Source organism: Chaetodon trifascialis, chromosome 21, assembly GCF_039877785.1.
Source record: "Chaetodon trifascialis isolate fChaTrf1 chromosome 21, fChaTrf1.hap1, whole genome shotgun sequence".
Taxonomy (NCBI): Eukaryota; Metazoa; Chordata; class Actinopteri; order Chaetodontiformes; family Chaetodontidae; genus Chaetodon; species Chaetodon trifascialis.
Genome location: NC_092076.1, coordinates 9,585,647 through 9,611,698, shown reverse-complemented (window position 1 = coordinate 9,611,698; position 26,052 = coordinate 9,585,647). Strand labels below are relative to the sequence as shown.

The 26,052-nt window shown below is 43.1% G+C and overlaps 2 protein-coding genes across 3 annotated transcripts in view; one reads left to right on the top strand and one right to left on the bottom strand.

Moving 5' to 3' along the window:
* The window catches only part of afap1l2 (actin filament associated protein 1-like 2), a 36,268-nt gene extending 10,720 nt beyond the window's left edge, over positions 1 to 25,548 (top strand). The window contains exons 2-19 of one of the 2 annotated variants that reach the window (XM_070991261.1): positions 2,376 to 2,504; positions 6,254 to 6,316; positions 8,603 to 8,694; positions 16,672 to 16,783; positions 18,463 to 18,674; positions 19,511 to 19,690; positions 19,816 to 19,902; positions 20,045 to 20,129; positions 20,234 to 20,338; positions 20,822 to 21,033; positions 22,308 to 22,453; positions 22,553 to 22,664; positions 23,094 to 23,345; positions 23,489 to 23,768; positions 24,180 to 24,353; positions 24,428 to 24,615; positions 24,703 to 24,885; positions 25,008 to 25,548. In XM_070991261.1, the coding sequence (XP_070847362.1) occupies positions 2,376 to 2,504; positions 6,254 to 6,316; positions 8,603 to 8,694; positions 16,672 to 16,783; positions 18,463 to 18,674; positions 19,511 to 19,690; positions 19,816 to 19,902; positions 20,045 to 20,129; positions 20,234 to 20,338; positions 20,822 to 21,033; positions 22,308 to 22,453; positions 22,553 to 22,664; positions 23,094 to 23,345; positions 23,489 to 23,768; positions 24,180 to 24,353; positions 24,428 to 24,615; positions 24,703 to 24,885; positions 25,008 to 25,034 (2,639 nt within the window). In that variant the 3' untranslated portion in view covers positions 25,035 to 25,548. Of the gene's footprint in view, positions 1 to 2,375; positions 2,505 to 6,253; positions 6,317 to 8,602; positions 8,695 to 16,671; positions 16,784 to 17,904; positions 17,989 to 18,462; positions 18,675 to 19,510; positions 19,691 to 19,815; positions 19,903 to 20,044; positions 20,130 to 20,233; positions 20,339 to 20,821; positions 21,034 to 22,307; positions 22,454 to 22,552; positions 22,665 to 23,093; positions 23,346 to 23,488; positions 23,769 to 24,179; positions 24,354 to 24,427; positions 24,616 to 24,702; positions 24,886 to 25,007 lie in introns of those variants that run through there. The other variant, XM_070991262.1, reaches the window with a different exon arrangement.
* On the bottom strand, positions 9,623 to 11,140 carry LOC139350130 (kelch repeat and BTB domain-containing protein 13). The gene has a single exon (XM_070991263.1). The coding sequence runs from the start codon at positions 11,138 to 11,140 to the stop codon at positions 9,623 to 9,625; it is 1,518 nt and encodes a 505-aa protein (XP_070847364.1).
* Positions 25,549 to 26,052: the final 504 nt, after the last annotated feature.

The window sequence follows — 26,052 nt, the reverse complement described above, 5'->3', positions numbered from 1 at the left end:
CCGTTGGAAACACAGTAGCGCTCTGGCTGGTCTATCAGATTCCTTCTGGCCATTCTACAGAAGTGAACTGTTTATGCTGTGGAGGCTGTGGTCACTCACTGGATGTGCAGTGGGCGTCTGGCCAAGCCGTAGCCCACAGAGACGGCCTGCTACAGACCTCCCTGTCCTGTCAGCTGACTCCGTTTCCCAGGGTCCCCCAATCCAAAAGGCCATCAGAGTCAATCTCTGCAAACACACGAGGAGGAGAAGCTGGAAAAATGTTTAGATTCATACTGAGCAGCCAAACAACAGCAGCTAAACAACTATTGGAAATTTATTGAAAGTAAATGTGTGTGGGTTTAATCATTATTGTAACGGTTTTTAAGGGTATTTATCGTTGTTTAAGCTGATTTTAATTACTTTACAGCCCCTATGTGTGTGTGTGTGTGTGTGTGTGTGTGTGTGTGTGTGTGTGTGTGTGTGTGTGTGTGTATATGTCCAAACCTGTGATGTTTTCCATGGTGCAGGTCCTCCTACCATAGGGCCTCTCAGCAGAAGTTGACTCAGCTTGAGAAGGAGTCATTAAAAACAACCAAGTTTGCTGTAGCTCTGGGAAAGCCTCTCGTCATCTCCGAAAGGCAAAGCTTACCAGGGTTTCACACCTTATTTTGCAGAAATGTCCCAACTTTGCAGAGGTTCTTTGATGTGTGGGAGTGTAGGAGGGAGAGGGCATGAGTACATTCCCCCACAAGGCTCAGTTAGTGATCAGTTGGAGCCGGAAGGAGCCACTAAAACAGACTAGCTGACAGTTTTAGAAGAGTTCAAACAGAGAGGAGCCGTTCACTCTGCTGATAGCAGTTGTGTGATTTGTGGTTTATTTTATGGGGATTGCAGTTCAATTCTTGAGTAGGGTCAAAAGATTTTCACATATGAATGGTTATTGAGTCGAGCTTTGGACTTGGCCGTTTAATAATTAGCTTTACTCGTCCAAGTGTGTAAGCCAAGGTTTGGCTCGCAGTTGGTTAGCTAATATAAAATGTAAAAAACACGGGGAGAGAACTAGCCTGTCTCTCTTAAAAGTTCAAAAATATGCATACCAACACCTCTGAAGCTTGGCTATGAACGTGTATGCTTATTTTTTTTGTTTGAAAACAGATATGATGGTATTTTTTAATCCTTGGAGAGAGCTAGGCTAGCTTTTTCCAGTCATTATGCTAAGCTAAGCTAAGCTAAGCTATTTTTCTTTGTTTATAATGCTAAAATTTGCTGACATTATTTCATCTGGTGCCATTTATGTATATTTCTCTCAACTGTGCAATAACACTATTTATTATCCATATTGGCAGCAGTATTTTTTCTAAACTATATATATATTCTCAAGTGCAATACAACATATGACCTTAGTAGTTTTCTCATAAGAATATTGGCTATAAGAAAATAGTACTTTTTCATGCAACACTTGACATAATTAATTATGTTTTAGCTTAACTGTATGTGCTCATGACTTCTGTGGTTAAATTTATGTCTATTTTTAACTTTAGCCAAGTGGAAACAAATGATGGCAAAGCTTATTACAATACAGAGATCAAACTAAGAATACATCAAAATAATGGCTTACATTCTGTGAGGGATGTCTTACACTCAAGTATCTAAGAACAGCATGACACCCCCTCTGATATGAGCCCCACCTTTTCTTTTAATAAAGTCTCTCTTCTTTATCCCCCTTCTGTCTCGTCTTTGGTGAAGTGCTCACACACTGAGGCCCACTGTAGCAAGGGGCCTATTCATGAAGCCAAGAGACAGCGAAGGGAAACACAAAGAGCTCCCCACACAGCGGAGAGGGCCGTGAGCTCAGCGCTGACCCCTGAAGGATGTGTGTGGGCTGCACCCAGACACAGTGGCCCCGCCGACTCGGCCCCAGGCTCCTCCCTCCTCTGGACTTGACCTTTCACTAAACCCATGCAACTCCCAAAGCAGCCTCTAACACACTTGCAACTGTCAATAGCAACAAGATGAGAGCAATAACTGAATGACATAAAGTCTGAATGGTTATCGACTGGTGCCAGCTGAAAACCTCTGAAGAGTCTCTCCCATGTTAAATGTTGGCATGCAGCTCACAGCTCGATGCACAAAAGCCAAGTCGTGAGAATGAAATAGCTAACAAACTAGCAGCTGAATTCAAACACAAGTCCTTGTGTTGAACTCCCTGTTCTCAGCCGTAAATAAAAGTATGAGCTTCACAGGCTTCATGTTGCTTGTTTTTCTTGTTGATGGGAACTTTGACAGTCCTGGTCTTAAGCCATTGTTTAAATACTACTTTTAATTCTTAAGCATAAGGATTTTTTTTTATTATTTTGCTATGCCTCTGAGACCCTCTTTTCTGTCTGTGCTTCCAGTGCTGGACCAGCTCCTCATGGAGCTCCACCGCTTCCTGCTCATCCTGGACAAAGAGACCCTGAGTGGGAATGCCACCGTCCAGAAGGGCTTGCTCTCCGATCTCCTCCAGTCCTACAGAGCCTCCAATGGTATGAAGGAATAACTGAGATATAGTGCATATATAGAGTAGAGCACTTATTTGCACTGAAAATGTAGATTAATAAACTCACTGGCTTAGTTTTCCAAACATTGCAGGCAGGAAAGCATCCACTGAATCAACCTGAGCTCAGCGGATAGCTTCTCCCAGACCAGTCAGTAAACAATGAGGAGTGCACGCCTGTATATGATAACATCTTTCAAAGCCGCTTCAACAAATATTAAATCTTTGCAGCCTAGATAAGTAGGGAAATACAATTCTGAAACTGCATGACCTTGTTCTCATTTGAATCAATTCAGGAACTGAATTTGATGGATATTTTAAGGGAAATCTTGCATAATTTTTTGACGTGTGCAAGTAAAAACGAAGACGTGGAGAAAGTGAAAGACTGGAAACAGGCCGGACGTGCTACAATTTAACTCATAACATAAGAGTTGTAATAGGAAGATAGGAAGAGAAAGTTATTGTGCCTGGTTTTGAAATGAGTGGTTAGATATATTTGGAAATCTGAAAGTAGAATGATGTTAACAAAGGCCATCTTTTATTTTAGTATTTTTAATTAGATCTCCAGCAGTGTCCTGCAAATCCCCCAGAATGAGAAATTACAAGTGAACTGAGAAAAGGTCTGTGAGTTTCCCAGATTTGATTGCGTAAACCACAAGATACTTTTTCTTTTCTTTGGTTATTTCAATGTAAGACAATCTTTCATATGTGAGAAGGATAAAATCTTGCCTGCTCTGTGTTACGAGGTGACGTTTACCTCCCATGAAGGCTGCTGAAGAGTTACTGTAGAGTGCAGCTCCAAGAAATCTCAGTAAATATTTGTATTTGGTAATATATTTATTGGCAAGCTCTGTCAGACACTTTCAAAAGAATAAGGCATGGCCATTTGTGAAATAGGAAAAATAGGTTTGTTATCTGCTGAAGGTGCTGCATTAGAGGTATCAGGATAAAAGTTGTTCCAGCTGGTGAGTTTGGTCCTCTCTAAAAGCCTCTCAAACATTTCCTCAGTGTTCCTAACTTATATTTCCTGATGTGGCGATATTTGTGATTTCATGACAGCTAAATTGGTCGAGGGTTAACCACAAATGATGACAATTTAACATTCAAAAGCTTTTGACTGGCAGCTCGTCTACCTTGATGCAAAGCACCTTATGCAACGTGCGGCCATGCCCTACGTTTCCCACAATTCAGTGAGCTTACATCGGCCATTTGGCCTCAACAAAGCTATTGAACGAGCCACTCTGGTATTATTTTGCTCTTTTAAACTCTCAGTAACCACCATGTAATAATTATACTCTTGCAGGCTTCCATTAACAAATACATTTGGGGCCTTTTATCCCATTATGGTGGCTGGAAACCTTATTGTGGTGGTTGAATTCAGTGTTTTTGCCTGCATTTCTTTTCAGTCCCATTGCAAAATGATCAGGTTGACATTCTTTATTTTGTGGTTATTAGTCGTATGTTTGCATGCAGCCTATAATCAAACAAAGTGCCTCTTGCTTCATCCCGAAGTGATGCATGGCCTGTTATCGTATCCTGTCAAACAGCTAAAGACAAGTTTGTTTTTCTTGTTCACTGGGTCTGACACTCAACATGAAACTGTGGCAACTGCTGGTGGGCTGATGTGATTTATGGTGCCTGGATGTGAGTTAGTTAGTGAACCAGTGCTACACCGGGTCTCATCCAAGCCTCAGCCTCTAGGTGTATTATTATTTGGGAATAATGAATGAGTGCTGCTTTTGTGATGTCTGGGGAAAAGCCACACTTTGTGCTTTATTCTGATCTTTGTGGCCCAATTCTTGTCACCTCTGAGTTGAAAAAGCCATCGTGGGCTTTGCTACTCCCTCTCTGTCCTCCTCTGTCTCTCACACACGAACCAGCACACACCAGCAGTCATGCTTTTCCATGTTCAGGTCCTGGACTCGCCTCTCCATACTTCCTCTCCTGGCTCCAAGCTGTATCATTTTTCCGAAGCTGCATTTATCCTCTGGGGACGCTCACTTCCTTTGAGCAGCGGTTTATAAATAGCATCTCAAACTCTGTTCCCCGAAAAATCTGTTTTCACTGTACAGGCAAAACATTGTTTCATTCTGCTGTTGTTTGGTTTCACCTCACGCTATCTATTTCAAAGGAGAAACTTTCTCTAGAGTATCACCCAATGTTACAGTTTTGTTTGATTTCCTCTCAGGGTATAATCTTAGTCAGCTAAAATATTTAATTCAATGAAACAGCCTTCCTCAAAACTGCGCTGCTGCTCCGGAGCAAATTCCCATTACAGGTTACAGTAACCAGCTGGAGCTTGCTATGCCAAAACCACAGGGTTTATTGTTTGAGAAAAGACATTCATTCAAACTGTTTATGTGGCAATGTTATGGCGATGTCTTCGCCAGCTTGTAATTACTCCACCATGTTAAGGCCAACATTAAAGCAAACACAATCCTTTTCTCACTGAGCTGACTCCAGCGTCGGTGTATGACATGAGGTTTCATCATCTCCGCTCATTGCCTAAATGATACCATTGCTCACAGTGACCTGTAAATATTTACATTGGAGTGCAAAGAGAAGTCAAGTTCAGTCTGCAGTGACAGCCCTGATCAAGAGCTAAAACTCACTGCACTTTAAGTGTTGTCACAGGAAACCACGTCTGTGACTGTAATTACAATGCTGTCTTATTTTGAATACTGCTCATTCTGACTTTTTATGACTATAAAGCTGAAAACTCCTTTTGGATCACTCCTAATTCTTGTCACTGAATATAAATCCCATGCAGATATTGAGTGGGAGGTGTAATTTTAGACTAAACCGTACTGAATGTTGAAACTATTTGGAAGTCTAGACTGGTCTTAGAAGCTCTATTGTATATTTAGCTGTGCAATCTTAAAAGCTTCAAAGACAGAAGTGACACAGTGCTCTATCTGTGCAGGCAAGGAGTTTTCTGACTAATGTCCGATGAATGCCAGCCACGGTGAAAGTGGGTGTCAATAATGGGCCCATCTGTCTGCACAATGGGCCACTTGTTTGGGTCAAGTTCCCCTTTAATCCTGGGCTTTTGACAAACATGATGAAAGTTTGTTTGGCTCTAAGGTAGAGTCAGATTTTCCCATCTGAGCTCCAAGTAAATTCCTTCAGAAGCTAAATATGCATGCTCTTCTTGTGATTGTGTACACTTAAGTTACTTTGTATACAGTATATGTTGAGGTCTGTCTCAGAGTTGCTCACTATAGTGGAAGAGGATTTACAACAAAATGAGTTTTTCCTAGCTTATAGATCTATCCCAAGTCTTTTAGATTATTAGATGAGATTAGATTTGATGAGGCAACGAATTTGTCCTGAGTATAGGAGGTTGCACTTGCTTGAATTAAAGTCAAGGTGAGCAACCTTTCAGTGACATGCAGGAATCACATACCATATGTTCAGTTTGATTGAAGCTGTAATGATTTTGAGACTGGAGAACCATGCACAGAGCTCTGCCCTGTGGAGCAGCTGTGCATAGGCTGAAGAGGTGCCCCAGTTTGAACAATCTTCTTCCTTTTGTGACTTAAACAAATGTAGAGCCTGTCGCAGGTCTGTAAGAATACTGTGATTGTTATACTGCTGATGCAATGGTGCATATTTGTCTCATGTGTTGTCTGCTGGTATTTGAATGGCTATTGTTTGTGCTAACTACATACAAAGTAAAACTGTCTGAAGTATGAGCTCATGTCGGCCGTTAACTACCCTTTTGCTGTCTCCATGCAGGTGATGAGGAGTACATCTACATGAACAAAGTCATTGTCAGTGGGAAGGACAAAGACGACAAAGGTGTGAGTTTCAAAAGGTTCCTCTGTGAAGTGTGATACTGATATTAAAAGCATCTGAAATATAATCTGTGAAGAAAAAGGTTTTATTCTTTCTGTTGAAAATGAGACATACAATATCGAGATTTTTTTAACCATGCTAGCAACTCTATGGATGGCAGTGTCATTGAGTCCAACCGTGAAATAATTCAACAACTGTAGGATGGATTGCCATGAAATTTTATACACATTTTGTGTTCCCCAGAAGGCATGAATGTGTGACTTTGAGGATCTTCTGCCTTTTTCCCTAGCTCTGACAATGAGGTTCACATTTTCATCAAAATTTTAATTTGTTCAATACTTTGGTTTATGACCAAGTACCCATCAGCCTCAGCTGTGCTTTGTGTTTGGTGCTAATTAGCAAATGTTAGCATGCTAATATACCAAACTGAAATGGCTAACATGGTAAACGATGCTCGCTAAGTATCAGCATTCAATTCAATTCAATATTCCTTTATTAGTCCCACGAGGGGAAATTCCAATAGCATATTAGCATCATCATTGTTAGCATGCTACTGTTAGCATTTAGCTCAAAGTCCACTAAAAAGCAAAGCTCAATTCAGTTAGACTCTCTTGATGTGACTACAAGGAGTATCCATTTACCGACTGCGTCTATCCAGTTATGATGAGTGTAATCTGCAACCTGGAACTACTCTTTTTAGACAAGGCTCCAACATTTTGAGATAGTCCAAGTCGGTCAAAGATAAGTGCATACTTGATGTGTTATTGCACCTCATACTCAGTTTGACATGATTGAAGTGAACAGCAGACAGAATAAGCTGCCACACGCAGCCCCCACTCAGCCCCCCACCTCTCACCCCCATTTCCTGCCTGTTTCTTCGGAGCTCCTCTCTTCTGAGACTGACCTGTTTTGTTTGGACAGTGTTGAAGAATGTGGTTTCAGTGAGCAGCAGACTTAACACACATATTTTCAGCAGCGACGCTAGCTAAGCCACAAGTTTTGTTTCACAGAGACTGATGGAAAGTGGGGGCTGAGATGTGATGTTTGAGGTTTTTTAATCATTGATCATGTGGTAAACCTGAACTTTCTGTTCCAGGTAACGTGCATGACAGAGACATTTTAGACTTTAATGTTACAGTCAAACACTGTTAATCAAAAAAGACTGACAGATTGTTTTATACTGTGTTCAGTTCAGCTCGTTCTCCATTCTTATGATGACGCAAGGAAACTTTGATCTACAGCAAAGGAACATGACTGCAAGTTTTACTCAATGTGCTGAGCAAATTCATGAGGTCTACATGTCCAAACTTTTTGGTTTTCACTATCTAATCCTTAACAATCTTCTTGTTTGAGACAGTTATGCTGAGAACTTTTAAAGCCTCAAAGCTCTCCCCTTTTACATCAATCACAAATCAGTATTCGAGTCAAAACTAGATGAAAGAATTGAAGATAGAGGAGTTATTGTTATACACTTATTGGCACTCCTGCAAATAAGATTGATACCGCTCTCATATCTCTTCCCTAATATTGAGTCACAGTCAGCAGAACGTTAGCTCTTCTCAGTGGAAAGGCGGGCTGCAGGGGGACACAGCTTGCCTGACTTTGTCCAAAAGTAACAAAATCTACTTAGCAGCACCTCACCATGATTGACGCATTATACCGACAGGGTCTGAAAGTCGATTAGCTGTCTATGCTTAACTGAGCTGACCATCTGCTCGCTGTAACAGAATGACATGAGAGTGGTGTCAATCTGCCCATTTAACTTTTGGCAAGACTGCAAATTACTTTCAGAATTATTTTCCCTGAATGTTAAACAACTTTGTTAAGGAGGCTGCAAGCCAGAAGGGTCGAGAACCACTAATGTACGTGAAACACTGGCAGTTGTTAATGAAAGGGCGAATTCACAGAAAAAGATCATTCTTAAATGTCTTATGCAAAGCCTGCTTTTAGTTTTATTGTTGGGTCTGTGGTGTTTGTTTTGTGTAATATGGTTGTTGCCACCATACAAATAATGCTTCTGCTTGATTTGTGGTCTCTGTAATCTAACAATGTAGGGTCTGTGCTCATAGGAAGGGTTGATGTTACCAAGAAGCACTGATATGTCTCCGATACATATCAACATATCAGTGCTTCTTGGTATCCCCAACCAAGAATAAAAATTGGACTTGCGTCATGAACCAGTTCTTTTACTGATCTTTTCCTGCACATTCATCGCACAACAGTCAATATAAATCGGCAACTTAATATTTCTGCTATGGCTGACCTCCCACTCTATATTTTCATGACTAGACGACAAATCAGATGCTCTGGTCAACGGAAAAGCAGCAAAATATGTCCCCGTCCCACAGAAGAGTCTTCCCAACCTGCCACCCCCCAGAGTGGTAAGTGATCACCAGCTTGGCTGCATCAGAGTGGATTATCATGTGAGATGATTTGTCTTAACACAAGCAGCTTTTTTGAACCCCTGCCACCGTGGTGGGAATGGTAACAGTATAATTGACCCCAGTAGGGCTGCTGAACTCAACAAAGTACATGGGAAAGTTCAGTGGAAATCATGAAATTCATCAGTATGCAGAAGGAGCCCAAAGACAAATTCCAACTTTAAATGTAATTGACATCATACAGTAAGAACATTACTATCACCACACACTGTAAGTATTGAAAATAAAGTACGATGGATTGATATCACATGTTGCCAGAGAATTTCACTGGCTTTTAATATGCTAAAACAAATGCAGTCTGTGGTCATACAAGCCAAAAGCATTTCCCACAACCCTCAGAGTCACAAGCCTGAGGCTATGTGAAACATATTCTCCCACAGAAACAGGTATTTAATCACTCGTGGACCAACAAACCTGGAGAAGTGAGTATCCAAGAGTGTGTGAGCGAGCTGTGGTGTGTTTAATGTTGACTGGGAGGCCATTGGCTCCTGAATTGGCCCAGTGTGACTTCAGGAAAAACGTAGAGAATGAGAAGTTTAGAACATCCCGTCAGTGCCTTTGAACTTGCACACACACACACACACACACACACACACACACACACACACACACACACACACACACACACACACACACACACACACACACACAGTGGCCTCCCCTAATATAAACTACAGTAGCAGCTGTTGCTAATCAGAACAAATGCTTAGTGTCAGCACGTGTGCATGTGTGCGCGTGTGTGTGCGTGTGAAAGTGAATGCACTGAAATGAGGAACATTTGTGTCACAATCTCCACAATCTTTTCTTTTTTTTATGCCTAGACTTAAACCCTAAAAAAATGCCATTGTTTTTCAGTTTAGCAGTAATTTCACAGTTGTGGTAAAGCTTCCACAAATCTGTCAGATGTGTCTGGCAAAGACATTTCTTCTTCCTTCCCTTCTGCATCCAGCTGTGGTATAACTGGTCCCGTCTTGGGAAGCCTGAGTAAACACGTCCACAGTGAGCCACTCTTTGGAAATCCCTTCATCTGCTTGCGGGGCTTCCATCCATTACCAGTGATAGTGTATTCAAGAGTTAGCATGTGTTTCACTGTGAATGCCGAGTCCCCCCTTATCATTGCAGTGAACAGCGCCCCCTTGCTGTTGATGTAGTGTCCGGGCATGGCTGTCCACTGGCCTGTGGTGATGTTGTAGCAGTCCATTAGGCAGCGCAGGAAGTCGTCACAAGGCCCGTTACGCATCACATATAAATTGTCCCTGTGAGCCACCATACAGTGGCCGTAGCTTTGAGGTTTGATCATTGTCGTCGCAAGTTTCCACTCGTCTTCCACTGGCGTGTATTCATAGATATCGGTGGTGTCTGGTGGTTTCCAGAAGCAAACAAACATCCGCCGTCTTGCAACAGCACAAGCTGCAGATGCTACAGGCCTTGGTGCATGCTGTATGAATGTCCACTCTCTCTTCTTAACGTCAAAACTCTCCGCCGTGGAAATGATCCGTTTTTGCAGTTCACCGCCGATGGCATAGAGTCGGCCATCGTGCCCCAGCAGGGTGAAGTCATATCTTGGTTGCTGGGGACCTGGAAGAGAAGTCCAGACCCCTGACTCGGGGTTGTAGCAGAAGCTGCCGTCCACTGTGTCCTTGCCGTAACCGTAAACTCCCCCCACAATGTACAGTCGATTGTCAAGCACTGCCACTCCAGCCATGGAGGTGCTACAGAGAGTGGGGAGGTTTGTCAGATGCTTCCACTCTCCCGCCTTTTCATCCAGGTAGCAAACGACCCTGAAGGAGTCGTGCAGCAGTTCCATTGAAGGCGAGTGTGTGCCTATAGCAATGTAAGAAGTAGGAGACAATGATTGAGAATATTCAAGAAGTTCTTCGGGTAATGTGCTTTCTGCTGCTTCCTTCAAATCATCGAAAGCATCACAAAGGAAAAGAGCAGCGCTGTCAAAGAGGGACTGCACTCCAAAGATGGAGGCTGCATGGTAAAGCAAGAGGCAGTTGTCTGAGTCAATAATGTCACAAAGATGCTGCGTCAAACATGCAACCTGCAGGAAAGCAGCACACTCCACAGCTTCTACAAGCTCATCCGGATCTCCGATGGGGGGAACCTCTCCCCTGCAGACAGCCAGGGCGATGAGGAAACCCCTTGCATGCACTCCTCCCTTCAGGTGGAACTCATCCTGGCGACTTTCTAACATCCCCGAGTGAAAGAGGGCGCGGAAGTAGTTGCTGCACCTCGCTAGCAAGGCCCGCTCCACCGTGAACCAGCTCTCCTCCACCCTCACTCTCACCCAGCCCGCCTGCTGCTCTCTGTGCTCCAGATCGAGGCTTGCATTCTCTGCCTGAGTGTCCTGGTTGACTCGCAGGCCTTCAGGCACTTCCATGATCCCTTAAACCTTAAATCTTTTCTCTTCCTTAAACAGGCTCTCAAGCGACAATACAGTGTGTGACTTGAGTGCAGATTAGCCATATTTTCCCCAGAACTGGACGGTAAATAAAGCTTTGTGAGAGTTCCATTGCGTCCCGTCTGCATGCTCTGAAAATAGCGTTGTACTATAGATAGCAGCTGTGCCACTCGCAAGCGTCAGGCAGGAAAAGGGAAACTGTTGACATGCACAGAAAGCGGTAATGTGGCTGCAGGCAACTGGTGATCAGCATAACCACAATATAACTGGCTAGCTTAAGTATCTGCTGAAATATTCATGATTATCTGATTTGCCCTTTTACATCCACTTTTGTTCAGTGTCAGTCATACACACGTGTGTTGTCTTTATTTATACTTGCATATTTTAAGTTGGTTGCTCATAGACATTTATGCATACAAATGGAGGGGAAACCAAAAATAGAAGAGGCTGAAGTGTTCCCAAGAAGACAAGGTCGTGGAAAAACAACAACAGTCGTGCACAATCATGTGAATTTTCCACCCTCCAATAAAGGTGGGGGTTTTTTTGTATTCATTCATGCTTTGAATTAGAACAGTTAGAAGTGTTTCTGACCAAAAAGACACATGTTACAAGTGGTGGAGAGATAGCAAAGGCCCAGAGAGTTCTCCTGAATCTGCCTTTTCAAAGCTGAGCCACACTGATTATTTTTATCACTACCTTCTCCTCCGCTCTGAGCTCCCAGCAGGCTCTCAGATACACTGTGTGTGTGTGTGTGTGTGTGTGTGTGTGTGTGTGTGTGTGTGTGTGTGTGTGTGTTTTCACTGTGTTGGATTCTTGGCATGGGAACCAGGGATTTTCCATGTTCCTCTGACTGTTCGCTTTTTGGGCTCTTTTTCCCACTCTTTACTCAAAGCCCCTCCACCACACCCCTATTCCTCCTCCGCCGCCCCTCTCCTTGCTTTGTTATTTATGCTCTGACTCCTCGATCCATTCCTTCTACCCGATGTTTCTGTGGTGAGGATGTGTGTGTGTGTGTGTGTGTGTGTGTGTGTGTGTGTGGGAAGTGAAAGGAAGGGGGCTAAAGTGACTGGAGCAAAGTCTTCTGGGAGAAAATACATTAAGAGACACACACCTGGCATGTCCCCCTCCCTTCTCTGTTTAATATCAGTGCAGCTGGTATGTGGACCGGCTCACTGTGCTCCTCTTTAGCCTTGGACCAAACAACAGGCAGAGTTAGTGTGTGGTGTTTTTTTTTTGTTTGTTTGTTTTTTGTGAAATGGGAAAGAAAGAAAAAGAAGGTACAGATAAGGCTGGGTGGGCGGTCCGGGGGGCTGCTGCTGCTCTGGAATGCTTGGCTCTTTGTTTTAATTAATAACAGATGCCTGAACTGCTGTTTTTTCACTGTGGAGCAGTTTACGCCGTTAGTGCTGTTGTGTGTGTATTTTTGTGTGTGTGTGTGCGCGCACTACACTTTACAGCCTTTTTCTCAGAAGAATCACTTTTTCTTATGATGCTCCTGTCAGCATTTGAGCTTTTATAGCTGTCTCTCTTACTTTTGGGGTCAGATACTCTCAAAGGAACCTCTTTTAATGGTAGCTCAAATATATTAAGTCCAGCCTGTGCTCATATCAAAACCACAAAATGACATAACGTACCGTGTTGTGGCTTTATTATTTATCAGATGAATACTTTTGTAATTATTTTTCTTTCTCGTCCCTACTTGTTATGATTTAGATACTGTAGATGATTTAGGTTTTCTAATATTTCTAGCATTCACACGACCTAGTTCATGATCAAAAAGAGCTCTATAAATAACATAGATTACATGTCTGCGAGTAATACGTGAAAGTCAGTGACACACATTTTACTGGATCCCTTGATCCAAAGGCTTGTTTGTTTCCATCATTGTGAAACTGGCTTAATTCCACTCTGTTCCTCTGTGATTCATGACATCGTCCATCTTGCTCTCTATCAAAGCTTAGACGGCCCGCGTCTGAAAAAGCCAATTAAGTGTACTGTTGTCCCCTTAACAATTCAGAGTATTTATGGTGCTCAGTCGTGTAGGCTTCTTTGTTTTGTCGGGCTGAAACGGTTTTTCTGTGTACATCCGGACATCTATAGGCGATAAGTTGTGAACATTTAGCTTAAATGGCTTAAAGAGCCGAAATAGATGAGTGAATGTACAGACCTTTCTCATGGCAGATGCCGGCATGAAAGCACGGATGTAACTAATATCATGAGCAGTGGCTCTGTTCCATTTAGCTGTCGTTAGCTGTAGTTAAACATGGGTTACACCATGGTCTGGGTGAATACTCGATTCTGATTGGCTGCAGGATGTCTGTTAAAAAGTGTTATAGGACACCTATAAAAAGTTCCGGTCAAATAGCCTGATTGTTCTAAATTATTGCGCTGGCTCAAACACTAGTTGGTAACCATGGCAACAGAAAATGGCTTGATACAGAGTGAATGGTGGATAATATTTATAAAAATGATTTAGGATAGACTTACTGGCTTGATACACATTTAATGATCAATGGTGGATAAAATTTCTTGCAATAAAAACGATTTAGGAAACTATCTGTGGACTTTGATTCTTTGAAACAAAATGTTGCATCATCCTCTGGACATACACAAGCAGTAAGAGGTGCACTTGCCCTCCGAAATGATACTTTGTATTACGTAACATAACGTTAACAATCATCTCACTTCCCTGCACTGATTAGGCCTAATATAACAGCTGCGCCGACCAAGCTGCACATTCTGTGGCCAGAGCCGGTTACCTTGGCAACGCATCACAACGAGAGATATTAAATAGTCCACTCAGCCGCTACTTGTGAAAAACATATGATTTTAACGGTAAAAGACAACTTTAACGTATTAATAATTGATCTAATATTTATTTCTTTCGTAAGTGACCATGGTATAAGCGAAAGCTTATACCTCCGCTTCGCGTCGGACGGTTCACGCCTCCGCGTCGTCCATTCATTTCTGATAATGGACACCTCGAAGGGCATTATCCCTTACTTAAAAGTTGACCAAGCAAGGACGGCTTTCCATACTGAATAAACCTGGTGCAGCTCACCTGTCTCTCATGTCTTCCATTGCACCGTACATACAGATTTGGCCTCGCTGCTGGTGTGATCCCAGCACAAGATGGCCCCTCATCAGTGTTATTAGTTACACCTGTGTGTCAAATAAGTGCAGCCTTCTCACTTTACATTTGACACAAACTTTTCTCTATATTTTCAGCCCATTGCGTCATTTTGAAGAGAGCAAACTGTAGCTCATGCACCATTCTGACATTTGTATTTGCTGATACACGCATTTTAAAAGACCTCCACAGCTCCATAATGCATAACTGACGTAATCCTCCTTAAACCGCAGTGATAATATCTCTGTCCCACGCATTTTTTCGTGAATCCTCTCCTCCACTCTCTGGCATGCAAGTTAGTCACACAAACAAGGCACCGTCACTATGTTGGTCCACAGCATGACGCCAGTTACTGTGACGGCTTACTGCATCTGCTATGTATTACTGGGAATGCGTTAGTTAGATATTGTGGGAAAAAGGGCTCACAAGCAGGGAATTCCCTGCTTCCTGGGATCTGACTGTCTTTAACTGCCCACATCAGAAATGATGTTTTTTTTTATACAGACAAATTTGATTTGTTTTTCAGCATTTTGTTGGTCTGTAAATCTAAACTGAAGCAGTAATTCTATTACCGCTGCACCGTGGTATCTGACGACCCACCACAGGCTGGTAACCGCCGAACGCAATATATCTCTGCCTCTTCAGTTTTCTTTTAGAGAGTCAGCTTTGCTACAAACTTGATTTCACAGAGGGAACAGCTTTTGCTCTATCAAACGGCGCTACATGGAAGAGACACAAAGTACTTTTGACCATATGATCTCCACCCTTAATTAAACAGACTGATCTTATGAGATACTGTAAGATGTTCAGCTTTGCGAAAGCTCAGGCTTGTCCACAGAGCCTGCCTCTCTCAGGCACGGTTTGCGTGATAAATGCAGCTCCAGACTGTGACAGCCGTGGGGGAAATGAAGTGAAAATGAAGGAATACAAGCGGCGTGTTCAGATCAGAAGCGGGAGGAAACATTAGATATATTTAAGAAATCGCTTCTTGTCAGTCAACTCATAGAGCTTCGCAGAACTCACTTGAGAAAACACTTTTTAAAATGCAGATCTCTGCAATGTGAATGCATGAGCTGTGTCCTCAGGTGACGTATCCTATATGTTTTGTTTTGTGCCGCATGAGCAGAATACTTGAAATCCTTTTACAGAATAACCTGTGAGAGGGATAAGTGTACATAAACATCTTTGTTTACCCCCAGAAGAATCCACCTTTCCATCATCCAACTCTTTGCTCTCTTTATACTCTGATGAATGCATAGATTTCATCTTCAGCAAGTATGTACCAAGACAAAACTTGCATATCTGCCATCTTCAGCCCGCTGCCGTAGATATGAGATAGTTTGAGACTTGTGGTCACAGGTTGGTGACAGAATGTGTTTCACAAAAGAAGTTTTTGTTGCTTTCAAGGCCTGGAACAAACATCGGATGATGGAATTCCCAGTTTCACAATTCCAGAAAAAAACATTTGTTTCCGAGTAACTGTGACTGTATCTCTGAAATATTTTATCAACTGGACGTGGTGTTGTTGCCTCCTAATTTCTCCAGAATTTTCAGGAGTAACCACATGTGTGGAATGTAGTTGATCTGCTTACAGTGGTGTTTGCATCATGAAAAATGCTAGTGCCCAATTAGCTACTGTGTCTTAACTTTTTAAAGTGTTGCATATTATGTACTAGAAACTAAAAGTGTAGCCTGAATTTCTACTTTTAAACATTTAAACAAACTGGGTTTAAACATACAGTCTAAAGGGTGCATTTGTCAAGATTCACATCTTACCATCCTTAAGTGATGGCAGATTTCTTGGAATCATGGAGCTGATTAACTGACTGCAGCTGAGAATGAAAGTAATGGAGATATAAATAAATGAATTGAGACTCATTCAAACAGCCAAACAGCAGAGAGTCTGGTGGTTTCCAGCAGTATGGGAAGGGGCAGACAGACAGTCTTTGCCACACAGGAGACGAGAAGAAAGACAGAAGTGAAGCCAGACTGCTGATTGATTTCAGGAAAGCCACAGGGCCCACACACACACACACACACACACGCACGCACACACACTTCCCCAAGGGCAGGCATGTAACTCTCTAGTGCACAGGGTCAGACGAGGATTGGTTACATGAGGAATTCCCTACTTTCTCCTGACGTGACAGCTGGATTATCCACATGTTCAACCTGCCGGGGCAGGACGCATGTTGGTAATGTGTGTGTGTGTGCATGTGTGTGAATGAGTGCTGCTGTTCACCTGGACATTTTCCTCCTTGTTTGGAGGTTCTATTTTCATAGGGCTCACTGATGTCAAGTTGAGAGATAAAAACCTTAAATTTCCTCACCCGTCTCTCTTTTTCTACCTCCCCCCCCCCATCCATCTCTCCTCCGTCAGGGCGTGGTGGGTCGGGAGCCGTTCCCCTTACCTGCAGTTCCGGCTCCAGCCTGTATGGACACTTCAGAGAGTTACTATGAGGAAGCTCAGCCCTATGAGGAAACTTTCAATGGTAAGAACTTCTTCCCACGCACCTGTTTGCCATGGACACTTAGACTATTCACAGAGAGGCCCAGCTGAAGGATTGTTAGCTGCAATGCTACTGCGAAGGATCTGTGCAGTAGTATTGTGAAAATGGCGTTCCTTCCTCATATTTGACCCACGTCATTAGAAACATCATCATGGAAATGCTGGTATCTCATCAGGTAGACTTTGGAATCACTTCTTAAGTGATATTTTGCTGGTTTTATGTATTTTGGCTGTGTTTTCATATTAAAACCAATGAGTCGGGTTAGTCTGAAATGTACCATGACAGTCATGTGGCGTTTGACCTTTAGGTAACCATAATGGAAGCAGACAGACACTATAGTAACACTTTCTCATGTACTCTCGACTGGAAAAACGTCTGGTATTCTGAGAAAGCGGTTTCATGTACCGTCAGACCTACAGCGTAACACAAGCTGTGCATATTGAGAATACAGCGCGACACCATGACCACATTCTATAAGAGGTTTTGCTCTAAATGCTCTAAATGGTCCAGTAGGCCAGTTAGCACGTTGGGCTGTGGTGAATACGTTCAATTACGCAAATGTAGCACATGGGGACACATGAGAACTTTCTATAAACAGCTGAAACCTAAAATGTTGAAGCTATGTATTGAGAATTGCTGCACAGATGAAATATCATTATACCGCAGCTGCAGAGAATATTTGTTTGTGATTGGCCAGATGATGCATGTTATTGCCATCTCTGAGCCAAGCAATAAACAATACTTTTAGTTATTGGTAGATTACGGTATATCATGATATACTCACATCTTCAGGCATCATTTTTCAATAGCCAGAAAAGCTCTCATGCGTTTACCTTTTTTTTTTTGATTTGACAGTGAATTAATTTAAAGTTTTGCTTTTGTTTCCTGTTGTTGAGAATGTTGCTGAAATGCTAAAAAGGTTTCTAGTTAAGCAGTGAGCCTCTATTGTTGTTGTGTGCTGCAGTTTGTAAAGATTTTGTACATCTATCTTTTCTATGAATATAAAAAGAGGCATTTTCCTTCACAGTGTTTTCCAATCGTGCTACTTTCTTCTTCTTCTTCTTCTTCTTCTACTTCCTCTTGTCTCCTTTGACGTTGTGTAGATCTGGACTGTTTTGGCCTCCTCTCAGGGCCCTGGATGCGAGTGCAGAGCTCTGACAGTGTGGTCTATGCCGTTATCAACAGGGGTAGCTACCTCTCTATCACTGGATGTGTGTGTTCATGCACGCCGTGTCTTGGTCTTGCAGTTGTTTGAGGCATGAGCCAGAATGTGCACGGCCCGGTCGGCATGTCTCGGTCCTCATTGTCCAGCATGAGCAGCGTCTTGCATGTAGAAAAACAACTTCACGTCAAGACTTGTGACATGAGTCTTTAATCGGTCCCATCTTATCAAATTCCTCAATCCTTCTTTGTTTTCATCATGTCTTTTTTTTTCTGTCACCATCTTCCACCAATGCTTTAACGGCTTATTTGCAGCCTGACTGTTGCTCCACTGGAGAATGTCATCATGATCAAGAAATCAGACATTGACATTGTTTGGTCCTTAAAACCCATTTAACAGCGTAACATGTATAACTACTACTCATGCCGTTTAATCACCTTCGCCATCTTGCTTTAGTTCCTTCAGTCACAGCGTCATGTTGCTGATGTTTGTTTCTCAGATGATGGGGACGCTGTTAGCAGTTCATACGAGTCCTACGACGAGGAGGAGGTGACCAGAGGGAAGTCGCCGTCAGCGCAGCACCAGTGGCCGTCAGCGGAGGCCTCCATTGAGCTGATGAAGGACGCTCGGATCTGTGCCTTCCTGTGGAGGAAGAAGTGGCTTGGCCAGTGGGCCAAACAGCTGTGTGTCATCAAAGACCATCGCCTGCTGGTGGGTGAAAAATCTGAATTACAGTTCTGTGTTCAACTATTATGGCCATGAGCATAGAGGGTTTTATGAAGGGTAGGGTTTGTTTATATTCTCCTTACAGATCTAACAATTCTAAGTAACTCAACATGGAACAAAGATCATGTTAAAGTAAGCAGACCCTCAAAATATATTTAAAGCTCCATGGTTAGCTGTCACGTGCTGTACTCGTCCGGCCACTTATTTTTAGCATGGAAAATATGAATCCGATAAATCAACTTGTAAACAGATTTAGTAGTAGGATAGTCTATTATGGTTCTCTCCTCATTTAGGCTGAGAATGATGAGAAAGCCCCTCATGCCAAGGAGCCAAAATGCACAAAAGGACTGGAACTGCAACACCTTAAAGAATATTAAGACATTTTGGCACTTTGGCAGATAAATGCAACTCTCACAGCTGTGCGGGGAAACAGGTCTCTGATAAAGGCACTGTATGAAAGCTGCCAGACAAAGTTAGCAACTTAATGCTGAAGAAACTGTAACAGCTTGTAGCTTCTTTCTTTCAAAAACCAGTAACATACTAGCTGGTCACTCGCGGGTGAGGTGCGGTCCTTGTAAGCATGTTAATCATGACTCATGTTACTTGAGGTTGTGTAAATATTTGTGGACTTGTACGAAAATTCCCCTGAACGCATCACAGCAGAAACCAACAGGAGGGTCAGGTTTAGTGTCTATCTATTGAGCTTAGTCATTAAGGGATTATGAGCTCCTCTGATAAAAAACACGGATAGCATCAGCGGGCCTGCAGTCGGCCCTCGTGCTGTAAAATGACAAAGGTGACGTTTTCTCTGCCTCTCTCAGTGCTATAAGAGCTCCAAGGAGCAGACACCTCTGCTGGATGTGAGTCTGCTGGGCTGCAGTGTGGTGTACAAAGAGAAGCAGCTGAAGAGAAAAGAGCACAAACTGAAGATCATTCCAGTGGGAGGGGAGGCCATCGTGCTGGCTCTGCAGAGCAAAGAGCAGACAGAGCAGTGGCTGAGGGTAATCTTTCAAAAAATGCCCCGCGGGGCAGCATCACTCTTCACGAGTCGTGGACTCATCGCTGCGTTCATTTGCTGAAGATTTCCTGCAGTTTTGATGATGACATCCTCTTCTTTGTTCATTAGGTGATCCAGGAGATCAGCCCCAAGCCAGCTGAAAACTGTGACCCCCAGCACTCTGTGTCTGACTCCCCAAGGCTCATTTGTACAAAGGTACACCTGTCGTTCTAAGATCAGTGCACCAGTAGAAGAGGTCTGAGGAGTTTTTTACTTAAACAACAGGGACCACAGGGCTCTGTAACAGTTTTATAATTTGCATTTCCTAAATGACGTAAATGTCGACATGACCTTTCAGGGAGAGCTGAGTGAGAGATACTCCGTGGCTTCAGAGAGCGGCAGCAGCACTGACAGCCACGCTGAGACTCCCGAAAACAAAGATGGTGAGTCACTCCTCAGCTTTTAGGCACATCCTCCTGCTGCCGTGAGTACCTGACAGCAAAATCGCTTTTAAAAACTCCTCTCCTTCCTCTCTTGCCATCTGCAGTGAAGAAAAAATACGGCACGGGTTTGAAGTTCAGCAACCTAATGAACATCGGCAAGAAGAAGCCCTCCTCATTAGAGAGCCCAGAGAAATGTGTGGACACCTCAGGTGAGCAGAGGTCCACTGATAGTCCCTCAGGTGCACTTCTAATCCTTTGGCACAGTTACTTTCTGTTCTGGAGCTCTTGTTGGGTGATATCTATGTGTGGTTGCTTTATGCCAGACTAAACATATCAGTATTTTCTCATGTAGCCTTCTGATGAAAAACACGTAGTCATAATTTGACTGTTATGACAAAAAACTCTGCCATCTGCAGCATTTTCCACTCAGTCTGTCTTGTCTTGTCTTCTTCCAACACAAGCAGTACATTTGATTATTTTCAACCATCAAGATTGAGCCACAACAAATTGTTAAGCAATAACCAAAGATAATCAGTGGGTTAATGACGTGAAACAAACATGGATAACCATTGGTGAGGTCAACCCTGCAAGACAAACACTATGACACTACACCCAACACACTATGAAGAAGTCTCGTCCAGTCTTAGTAACCAGGAGGAGACGCAGGCACCTCATGACCTTTTCTCTGTCAGGCTACCTCAACGTGTTGGTGAACAGCCAGTGGCGGACCTGCTGGTGTCTAATCAAGAACGGCCAGCTGTGGTTTTATCAGGACAAGGGCAAGAACAAAGTGAGCCAGCCCGCTGTGACACTGGGGGGCTGCAGCGTTTTGCCCGACCCCAGCCCTGAGCACCTGTACTCCTTTAGGATCGACATGGACGGCACGCAGCTGGCAACCCTAGAGGTAGACGACCACTGCTGCTTTTGCAGCGTCCCTGCACATGTTTTGGATTTAGATTTCACAGTTTCACCGTGCTGTGACTGTAAAAGCTGGATAAAAGTACAGATGTTTAGTGATACAAATCTTTCTCCAGAATAAATAGTTTGACTCTCTTTCATCAACGTGAAAGGTATCAGTCAGTTATGGGTGTCAAACTCATCTGGTGAGTCACAAGCTCGACTGAAAATAGACCGTGATGGTGAGATGCAGCACGTTTGATGTTGATCTCAGATGAGAGCTCACTTCAGCGTTGCTCCGTAGGAGAAATAACCAGACATCTAACATGGCTTGAATAGGAAAAACAAATGTCAGCATTTCTCAAAAAGAGAAGTGGTGTTCGGCTACGTATAGGAACCCGAGCACTAACATGCCCTCATTTGGAAATCACCCTCTGCTGACATCAACCTGAGCCTATGTAATATATGCGTGCGCACAAGGGTGGTCTGTTTGGCTCATATGAGTGTGTGTGTGTGTATGAAGGGTGTGGATGCACTGGGATTTTGGGGACCGATGCTACGCCCTTTTTCATTAGGCTTCCAGTACCACCCTGCTGCAGTGCAGATTTGGTCATAACCAATGGAATTTAATGTTTAGTATGTTTTGTTTTGTTTTCTTGTTATGGGGTGTTTTTATTTCACTAATCTATTAATCCCCAGTTCTACTATTAACCACAACAAACAAGCTAATTTTAACTGAGAGAAGTCATCATCAACATCATGTGTTTTTTACACCTCAGGCAGCTCTATTAGATGAGCTGTTTGTCTCTTCTAGAATGATAATAATAGGCTGGTGTCTTGTTTTGGGTGTAATTTAGAAGCTGTTTTTGCTGTTTTATAAAACATATTGAATATGTGTCAGTTTTCAAGGTGTTACCACTTATATTCTATAGATTATTGGTAATAAATGGCGAACCTAGAAATAAGTTCACATCTTTACTAGCCACTATGTCTCACAGCATTTCTTAGATGAGTTGAACAGCTCAGCCAAGGACATTTCACTATATAAAAAAAAATTTTTTTTAAGGCATTTTGCCTTTATCTGATAGTGACAAATGAGGCAGACAAGAAACAGGGAGAGAAAGGAGTATTTTTCATATTGAAATACTGCTGATGCTGTAGCAATCGCTTAATTAATGCAAAGTGACCAACGGCATCCGACATCAACCACAAGCTGGTTTTAATCTCATGGTGTTGCAAGTGTGTGGTATGAACTGAATGTTCCACTCTTTCCTCCCTCAGGCGAAGACGTCCGCAGACATGGGCCACTGGCTGGGCCTCTTGCTGTCGCAGACGGGGAGCAAGACGGACCCCGAGGAGCTGACGTACGACTACGTCAACGCTGAGAGGATCTCCAGCATCGTCAATGCTGCCAGGACTTCTTTATAGTGAGATCCTCCCTTCTGTCCAGTTACAGGGACGTTGGTGTGTGCATAGACTGAGACACAATATTTAACATCTCTGTCTGTGTTTGTGTGTCTCTCCAGCTTGATGCAGAGGAGGTATTCAGAGCCAAACACCTACATAGACACCCCACCCTCCATCCCTCTCAACTCTGAAGAACTGTATGATGATGTGGCTTCTATAGCTGATCCAGAGGTATGTTGCAGAATAAAATGCACCATCAAGTTATCTAGAACCACAAAAAAACAAAACAACTAATGGAATCATCTGTCTTTCAAAATACTCTCATAGAAGACAAAGAAAACCATAAAATATTCACAGTTTAAGCTGCTGGAACCAGTTAATTTTTATGTCAATAATGAATAAACACCTATTGATTTTCAAAATAGTCACAGATGAATTTTCTGTCAATTGATGAATCAACTGTTTCAGCTCTAATATCCACAAATATGTATAATAATATGTGTTATAGGAACAGAACTTTTTTTTAGCAATAAAAAACCTGCAGCCTCTGCACCATCTCTGTTTGTTTTGTTATCAACTTTTAATTTCAGTTTCATTTGTACATATGCTCACTTCATCTGGCCTCTTTCCAGTCTAACTTCCTGCTTCTGTGCAATTCAGGATGCAGAAGAGAGCGGCCTGCCTGACAGCGAGGACAACAATCTGCAGGAACATAATGAAACATGCACACAGGACACCAAGGACTCAGCAGGAACAGAACAGGACACTGAAAACAGGGTTTACCTGGACCTCCTCCCTGTACGCTCCTTCCTCCATACATCCTGTGGCGGTAAAACCGTTCCTGGCAACACTTCTGGACATTCCCCCATCCCAGTAGAGGACCAGAAAGACCCCTCATCTCCGATGAAAGAGGTAGGCAAAAGGGATTTATTCACATTTGCTGTATTTGGAGCAAAGATCACCACCAAAACAAGTTCTTTCTCTGAGCTTCACCTTTCTGTGGAAAATGCTGTGTACCTGCATTACATTTATACATCATACTTTGTGCTTTCCAGGTCATTTCAACAAACCATCCTGAGCCAGACTCAATGTCAAACGGTACAAGTTCCACCTCCTCTACCAGCAAACCAGAGTGCCCTCTGACTCCCCCTCCACCACAGCCACAGACTCAACCAGTCAAGACCTCATCCCAGGAGACCCCCAAGAGGACCAGCTTGGGAATCCCACAGGCCTTCAACTCCTCCGGTGCACAGATCCACAAAGGCCTGACGGCGCAGGCTGCTGCCGGGCTCCCTCACAGTCCTAAACCCCAGCGGCCCAAGTCGCATACTATAGGTGAGGATGGAAAGACAGGGACACTGGGTTTGCTGGGTTCTGTGTGAAAAGCTAGAGTATCATTATCTCCGTACACATGCTTTTTTTTTAAAGATTATTTCAAATTAATGAAATTTTAGTGCAGCTGTTGTTGTTTTCCTCCACACTGAGGGAGATAAACTGCTTCCCTTCCTCTGCAATCTGTAATGTTACCACAGCTCCCTCTAGTGAAAAGCTGCATCCTCTACAGTCAAAGTCACAGCTTCACAGTGGGGCGCAGATTTATATTCCAACAGAAATGAGCTTTTTAATAATTCATGCATCTCTTTTGTTTCCCTTTTGCTCCCTTGCGAAAACGTCATGATAAATATCGGATTCTGCTCTGCTTATGTATGAGCTGAAATGTACAAAATTCCTCTGATTCATTCCCAGGGTCTCCCAGTGCAGTCGAAGGGAAACTGGGCAAGAACCGCACAGAGGCTGACATGCGGCGCTACATCGACGAGCGCGACCGCCTGGAGAAAGAGAGGGAGGAGGTGAGGAGCAGTCTGGCCAACCTGAAGAAGGAGAGGAGGGAAAGCAAAGAGGAGCTCAGCGCCTGCCAAGGTACATCGTCCTCACTTCCTGTGGCACTGATTACACACTGATCTGCGTGACTGACAGCTGTCTGCCATCCTCAGATCCCAAGCAGCAGGCCTCATTAGAAGCCCGTCTGAAGCAGAAGGAGGAGGCGTGTAAGGAGGCGGAGCGCCGCAGGGTAGAGGTGGAGCTGCGATTGGTGGAAGTGAAGGAGAGTCTGAAGAAGGTGGAGGCGGGGCCTTTCACACTGGGAACCACACTGGACAGCAGCCTCCAGGACACACCCACGGTTAGCCTGCTGGTTATAGTCTTTCCGCGCTTTAACCAGAGCTGTTGTTTGCTTCATGTTCTAACTACCTCCCTTTTTCACCCTCAGCCTAAAATATCAACCCCGCCTGCTCCCCAGACATCATCATCATCATCATCTTCATCATCATTCCAACCCTCCAACAGCAACGTCAGTGCCGACACCACCTGCCCAGTCAACTCTGCATCAGCGCTAAAGTCCAGGCCTGCCTCCATCATGGGCGCCAAAGTCAACGTCCTGCAGAAAGCCAAGGTGAGACCAAAGATATCTGAGCTATCCTAGCACAAGAGCGTGTATTTGAAGAAGTACCATTATGATTGTATACACTTTATACTGTCCAGACACCTCAGTTTCACCCTTGTTTCTGTCAACAGGAGTGGGAGAAGAAATCGACCACCTAGAGGGAAATCTGAACGCCCCTTTGACCTCCTTTGACTTCTCAAATCCACACCTTTCTCAGACCAGACAGTGAAATCATCATCCTCCCTTCTCTCTCCGGATCCCTCACCCCCCCCCCGCCAAGACTCTGAAGAGCCAATCAGAGAGATGCACAAGCCGTTGTCTCAAATACCACTGGATGATCGTAGCTCCAATGACTTTTCAACTTGTTTTCTCTGTTTGCTAAAGCAAGGAAATTGACGCAGTAGCATTGTGGCCAGTCTAACAGTTGTTCCTGATATTGATGCACAAATTGGATGTTTCGACATTGAAAGCAGCCAAACGTTTGAAACCACTTAAGTCTGAGACAGAAAAACACCCCTCTACAAAATTGGCCATTTTGTACACTCTAGATTGTAGCTTGGTTCATATATGCTGGTAGCCAAGATGTAAATATATTACACCATTATTCAGCCTTTTGGCTTGTATTGCTAGCTAAAAATGCACTTTTTATTCAAATAAAAATGTACTGACAACAATATTGGCTTGAAATTTGTTTATAAAAACCTCTACATGTTACAACTGTCAGTCCAGCTGGTCTGTTGAAAATGGACTCAAAGTTCACTGTAGTAACAATGCAAAGGACGCTGGAAGCCTGCAGCATTAAAATTTAACAGCGTAATTAGAGTCAACTCAGTCACTTCTCACTAATGACATAATAAAGCATTCATGAGGGGGAGTCATTTGATTATAGGGTGTTCATCTGGCAAACGTTTAAAGTGTTCAAATGTTCCTTTGGCCTTTAATTTAAATGACCAACCATTTCAAATGGGCTATTATAGAGCCTGTGGCATAATACTTACACTTACTAATCATATATTATGGAATTTGTCCCCTTATATGGTGTTTCTCTTGTCCCCCAAAAGTGATATAAGTTAAAGCACAAAAACAGTCTTAAAAGTGTTATATAGCGGTAATATAACTTAAAGTATAATGTAATACATATGTACATATTTTTATAAAATAATTTTTCTTAAATCA